General features: G+C 42.8%; 1 protein-coding gene across 1 annotated transcript; it reads right to left on the reverse strand.

Annotated features, from left to right (window-relative positions):
- Positions 1–663: 663 nt before the first annotated feature.
- LOC149166465 (uncharacterized) lies at positions 664–1,407 on the reverse strand. Its single transcript, XM_089430169.1, has one exon. It carries the CDS (start codon positions 1,405–1,407, stop codon positions 664–666), a length of 744 nt encoding a protein of 247 aa, XP_089286295.1.
- Positions 1,408–7,040: the final 5,633 nt, after the last annotated feature.

Below are 7,040 nucleotides of genomic sequence, written 5' to 3' on the forward strand. Positions count from 1 at the left end.
AGGTTCTCCTCTTCCTCAGTTACGATGGCCTCCAGCTCTTCAATCTTGCGTTTTTCCTTTTGAGAGGTCCTTGTTTCATAGGCTTCCCGAGCCTGTCTAAGATCTCGGTTGGCCGACGCGTTTCTGCTTCCCTCACCCGCCATTGTCTCAAACTCAAGCACCAAACAGCACCGTGTTCTAAGGGCCGAGGAAAAGAAATTCAACCAGCTAACCAAATACACATTGGTGCTACCGTTACTGGGGACCGAAGATATATAGGGGAGAGTAGGTGATTCACTTGCTGCATTCCATCTTATCACCTGCTGCCCGCAAATTCTGTCATAATTATCCTTACTTCGTGGTTCATATTTTCGATGATGGCTCGGATTTCTGCTCTTACGTTTGCCTCTCTTAAACTTCTCCGAAGCATGCCAAGTGTCCATGCTTCTATAAGGGCATCGGCAGCCCTCATACTTTTCAATTATGGAGCTGATGGGAGTGACTCCCGCCTGCTTGTACATTGAATGCCCATTTCCTGCCTGTCCTTCATTCTTCTGCCGCCCCTTAATTCTCCCCACAGTACGATTGATCGTAATCATATCTCAATACCTGTATGGAGCGTTGTCCCACTGTCCTTATCTTTCATTCACCATATCCTACCTCGAGAGAAGGGTACACTTGTTTCTAACTTCCGGGCAGGTGACGTCCTGCCAACAGCTGTCCATGATGCTGGTGGGGTTCTCTATACCATAATTTTGCCAGATGGTCCGCAACTGTATTGGCTTTGCGGCGAACAGCCTGAAAGATTAAACCTTTCAAACGCCCAAGATGTTCGGCTATACTTTCTGTTACTTTGGCCAGTCGCCAATGCTGTGTCACTTTGCTTGCTTTAGCTCCCACATACATCCTTCTGGCTGCTGTAATTGCGAGCTGGGAGTCCCCTTCTACCACTGTCGCGCCCGCCTGTAATTTCCTAAGAATTCTAAGACCCTGTTCCATCGCTGCGAACTCCATCTCATTATTGGTTCCTTCCCCTAAGGCTCTGCTATAGATGTACTGAATTTCTCCTTCGTTGTTCCTGAGAATGCCTCCGATGCCGGCCAGACCTAGATTTCCCCGCGACGCACCGTCGAAATTTAGCTTGAGGAAGCCTGAAGGTGGTCGTTTCCAGATGCTCAAAGTGGTGTTTATCTCCTGTTGGCAATTCACGGTAGCCGCGAAGGTTCCTTTATCCAGGTTGAAAGCTTTCAAGATTTGTAAGTCCCCATTTGATGCCTTATTATCTTTTTCTGGTTTGCCTTTGACAAGAACCAATTGCCTGATATTTTGTGTGATAATTTCTATAGAGTGATTTATGTCTCTGGTTTCGTTCAAGAATACTCTCCTATTCCTTTCTTTCCAGATTGACCAAGTAATAAACCCTGGCATGGTTTTCCAAATGATGTTTACCATCTGATTACTGGAGAAATTGCCCCGCCAATTTTCGATAGTCTCTTGAATAGAGTCTCTTGTTCTGTCCGTTTGATGCAAAGTATTTTCCACCCAATTCCACAGGAAGTTTGCCGTCTCACATGTGTTGAATAGATGATTCATTGTTTCTTCTTCCTTTTCGCACATGGGGCATCTAGATGGGCCACAGAACCCTTTCTTTCGAAGATTCTCCCAAGTGAGAGTTTTCCTGTGCATTAAGAGCCAGAGGAAGGTTTTAATTTTCAACCAGAACATAGAATCCCAGACCTTGTTGCTCCATTTCACCTTTTCTTCTTGCTCTAAATCTTCGATATAGTTTTTTGGCTTCTTTAAGTGTGAAATTGCCCCCTCCTTGCTTCCCCCATATTAGTTGGTCGTTGTCTTCTGCCATTCTAATTCTTCTTTTGTCTAACAGTGTTTACAACTCCCTGATGTCATTGTTTGCTTCGGTTATATTCCCTGTTTCATTGACTGCCCAAGTTCTCCACTCCGGGTCTCCATTATTAGGAGTCCAATATTGATTCACCGTTGTTCTCCCAAGCTCTTGGTAATTTCTTTGAAGACCTGCAAACTCAGGGCTTTCTAACTTGGGGAGTTGTTGCCAGGCATCCTCCCAAAAGAAAGTTGTTTTTCCATTGCGAATTTTCCAAAAGCTATTATCCCGAATAATGTCTCGATTTTTCCTTGCTAGGTTCCAGATCGGTGAGCCCTCTGGATTTTCTTGCATTCTAATCAGGTTCTGAATACTATGCATTGGAGCGTATTTTTCCTTCCAGTGTCTAGCCCAAGGAAGATTGGGTTCCTTCAGCCATTTCCACCACAGCTTAGCCCCACAGGCCCTATTGATGGTGGAGGGGTCTAGCAGGTTTAACCCTCCCAGTTGTTTGGGTTTACACATTATATTCCATGCCACTAATGCCCACTTTTTCTTCTCTGCATTTCCTGACCATAAGAAAGTTCTCTGGATCACCCTCATTTGCTGAAGGACTCCTTTGGGAGCAGGAATTATGGAGAGCATATATTGAGGAATAGCTTGCAGGACTGCTTTGGTTAGGACTAGCCTACCAGCAAAATTGAGGGCCCTGTGGGTCCAATTATGGCATCTTTTCTCCAAGCTAGCTAGGATCTTCTCCCAATGAGTTTTTTGCCAGGGTTTATCCGTTAGAGGCGCTCCTAGGTACCTAGAGGGCAGACTGCTTCTCCGGAAGCCTAGAATGGTAGAGAGATTCTTTTGCACTGCTAAATGCGTATTGAAAAAGAAGATGGTGGATTTAGATAGATTAATTTCCATACCTGAGGCTTTGCTGAAAAGATTGAGGATCCTTTTATAGCCCAAGGCTTCTTTGACTATGGGAGTGCCATATAACATTGTGTCATCAACAAATCGCTGGTGAGTAGTCGCCGGAATGGAAGGCAGGGGTTGCAATCCTTTGATACTTCCTTCCTCTTTAGTGCTACATATGAGTCTGCTTAAGCCTTCCATCAAGATAACAAAAAGGAAAGGTGATAATGGGTCTCCTTGCCTGAGCCCTCGTGAGGGGGAGAATTGATCGACAGGGGCACCGTTTACCAAAATAGAAAATCTAGTAGATTTGATCAGAGCTAAAATCCACACTATCCATTGATTGGCAAAACCGAAAGCTTTTAAAATTGCTTCCAGGTAATTCCAGTTGACTTTATCATAAGCCTTTGATAAGTCAAGTTGCATCATCATACCTGCAATTTTCCTGGAGTGAAGCGTATGAATCATTTCTTGAGCTAGTAAAATATTGTCCAGAATTTGCCTCCCCTCAACATATCCCGATTGCTCTTCAGAGATGAGGCCCGGAAGAATGGGTTTCAGTCTATTAGCAATGACTTTAGAGATAATTTTATATATAACATTGCACAAAGCGATAGGCTGAAACTTAGCCGGGGTGTTGGCCTCCTCTTCTTTTGGAATCAGGGCAAGGAAAGTAGAATTTAGGGACTTGAGTATTGAGGCAGAACGCCGAGAGTCTTCCACCACTTCCCAGACCTCTATTTTAACAATGTCCCAGCAAGCCTTGTAGAAGTTGATGGTAAAACCATCAGGCCCAGGCGCTTTATCATTTGGCATATCCTTCACCGCTTCTTCCACCTCTTCCAAAGAAATTTCTCGAGTTAGTGCTAGGTTTTGCTCATTAGTGATCGTTTTGGGAATGGATTTGATGAGTTCATCAATTGCTTCTGTCCTATCAACCTCTGGCTCCTGAGCAATGCTGCTGAAATGCGTGGTAAGCAGGGTTGAAACTTCTTGATGTGTCTGAAGAATGGCTCCCTGTTCATTTTTGAGACTGAGGATTTTATTGGCTCCTCTGTGGTCCATTGCTGATCTGTGGAAGAATTTTGTATTCTGTTCCCCTTCCTTGAGCCACTGAATCCGAGACTTTTGTTTCCAAAGGGTCTCCTCTTGTTGGCAACGAAGCTGCCATTGCTGCATCAGTATTTTTTCTTTGTTTACAGTTTCTGGGTTAATGTCTCCAGTGATCCAATCTTTGTGTATCTGCTCTAATTGCTCCTCTAATTTGACTTTTTCTTTGAATATGTTCCCAAAGACTGTTTTGTTCCATATTTTGATCTTGCTTTTGATGTGTCTCAGTTTGCCTTGTAACTTGTACATTTTGGTACCTCTGATGTCCACTGGTTCATGCCACCATTTTTCAATAAGTTAAAGAAGTCCGGATGGCTGAGCCAAAATTTCTCAAATCTGAATGACTTGTTTCTAGGAGTGCCCTAGATAGCGGCAACCAGAGAAATGGGCAAAATGTGTGCATATTCATTATGTGTTTTTTATTATATCCAACATTGCTTCTTCTATTTAGATAATATTTTATTTTTATTTTCAAAGCCACACATGTCAACTCCATCTTGAACTATGGCAAACTACCCTCATTCTAGGCTATAGATTTACACACGTTTTATATTTATAGAAAAAAACAAAACAAAACAAACAAACAAACAAAAAAACAAAAAATATTATTTTTAAATTTTCCCTGTTTCATTGATTTTCTTTTAGTAAACTTGTCATTTTTCTTCGTTTAAATTACATTTTTAAATACATAAATAAATTTCGTAATTTAATATGATATTATCTAAGTTGTATTAGAAGTTTTTATATAATATATATCATAAATTTCTTTTCCTTTTTGTTTGTGTAAATCAGCATTTTTATATTAATTTGTAGAATACATAAGACACAAAATGGTCTGCACACACAGACAAAAGAGAAGCTTCCTTGCCCGTTTAAAACGATTATGAGCCGCTAAAACTCTATTTGTCGACCCCAAGGCAAGCCACGCAGGGTAGTACAAAGAAGGGCTAGAGACTACAAAACAACGTGCCCTCTTCAACGACTTGATAGAAATAAAAAGGGAAAGCCAGAGGGACATCCTATAACCTCAGTGACCAATAACCTTGAGACCAGAGACAAAACATGTCAAAACAAGAAGTTCAAACTGAAACCGAAAAGCCATTACAGCTTAAGGATTACATAATCTTTGGTTGGAGCACCCATGTTGGCTGGAGCAGTCGATTTCCTAGTTTAAGGAGTGCGCTGATTGGTCAGTTTCCCATAACTAGTACACGTAGCTTCCTCCAAGACCTCCCCCGCAGCTGACAGATCCTGACAAATGGAGTGCCTATTTTCTGTGAGAGAGTGTCAACTTCCTGCACCAGAGCGCTGAGTTTGAAATCGAAGATGTTCGGTTTCATCATGTGGTCTGTAGAAATTAGGGAGATAGCTTCATGAGCTTGATTGATGTATTCCCCCTGCATGCTAAGAGCCTTGGATAGCATAGTCTTCATCCTCCACATCTCAGCTTGGGTGCGCACAAATTGAGTGGCCCGAGTAGTTGCAGTTCCCGAATCTTGAATCCATTCCACTTCCTTCTCGAAATCCTGCTCCTCCAGATGCTCTTCCTCCTTTGCAACAATCGCTTCTAGCTCTTCTATCTTGCGCTTATCTTTTAGGGAAGTCCCGGTTTCCTAGGAGTCCCGTGCTTTCTGAAGGTCTCTGTTAGCTGAGTTATTTCGGCTTCCTTCATGAGCGATACTACTATCGCGGATCATAGAAATCCTGAGACTACTGAAATCACAATTGTTGCTATGTTGCATGTCGTGGGAAAGCAGAGTGTAGCACTTCTGGTCGGAGGCCTTAGTTATAGTTGATAGTAGCCTTGTTTGGCCTAAGGCTTCCCACTTCGCCGTCGGATAAGCGCATATCCTGCCATAGTAGCTGCTGCTCCAATTCCCACATCCCTGTTCATGATACGCATCCTTATTATCAACTCTACAACACTTGAGCCAATTTTTGGATTGCCAAGTGTCTTCCTTTGTGATTTGTTGCCGGCATTGCTCATATTTTTTGCTGGATGTGCTCCTTGGTCCTAGCACTTTGTCCTTGGGTTTTAATTCCCACTTCTTCCTTTGTACTTCCAGGGTCTGCCACCCACTTCTCCTTTTGTCCCTCCGATTGGTTGTCTTCATTCACCCGTTAAGAGGAAATCCTTCATACCCCTGTGCCACTTCTTCTGTTAACTTATGTCTTGCCTCAATAGAAGTGTGCACTTGTTCAGAAGTTCGATGCATGTGACCTCAGGTGTCCAGGAACGCTGAGGGATTATCGATTCCGTAGTTGGCCAAGTGATCTGCCACTACACTCGCCTTTCTTCTCACTGCATGAAGAATTATCCCGTCCAGGCATGATAGGTGATCCGCGATGAGTTCTATAACCTTGGCAAGCCTCCAATGCTTCGTGACCTTACTCGGTTTGGTTCCTGTATACATTCTTCTTGTTGTCATGATCACCAGTTGAGAATCCCCTTCCACCACGGTGGCTCCAGCTTTCAGTCGCCTGAGCATTCTCAATCCTTGCTGTAGCGTTGCAAAGTCCATTTCGTTATTAGCCCCTTCACCCAGTGATTGACAATAAATATGTTGAATTTCTCCTTTGTTGTCCCGAAAAACACCGCCAATGCCTGTAGGGCCCGGATTTCCTCTAGAGGCTTCGTCAAAGTTTAGTTGGAGGAAGCCTATCGGTGGAGGAATCCAGGTATTCACATTGGTACTTTGATGTTGTCGATGATTTGATGAAAACATGATGGTTCCCATATCAATATCAATTGCTTTCAGAATTTGTAAGTCTGCGATTGAGATATTCTTGTTCTGTTCTTCTTTCCCTTTGGAGAGAAGAATTTGTTTAATGTTTTGCGGAACTGTATCTTTTGTAAAGTTTATGCTTCTTGTTTCAGTTAGGAATACTTGCCTATTTCTTTCTTTCCAAATCGTCCATGCTATAAACCCTGCGATAAGTTTCAAAATTGTATTAACCATTTGGGTATTGGAGAAATTACCTCTCCAATTCTCTATGGTTTCTTGAATTGAATTCCTTACCCTATCCGTTTTATTAAGAATGGTTTCCATCCAGTTCCAGAGGTTCTCTGCCCATTCACAAGTATTGAGGAGGTGATTCATGGTTTCCTCCTCAATTCCACACATGGGGCAACGTGATGGGCCTATGAACTCTTTTTTCCCAAGGTTATCCCATGTAAGCATTCTTCGGTGCATCAAGA

This window comes from Pinus tabuliformis, chromosome 5_1 (genome assembly GCF_031772625.1).
Source record: "Pinus tabuliformis cultivar Carrire ecotype Pingquan chromosome 5_1, CPIR1, whole genome shotgun sequence".
Classification (NCBI taxonomy): Eukaryota; Viridiplantae; Streptophyta; class Pinopsida; order Pinales; family Pinaceae; genus Pinus; species Pinus tabuliformis.

Bases quoted from the DNA above. Each gene is read 5' to 3' on its own strand.
- LOC149166465 (XM_089430169.1), bottom strand. From the start codon at position 1,407: ATGCCAGGGTTTATTACTTGGTCAATCTGGAAAGAAAGGAATAGGAGA.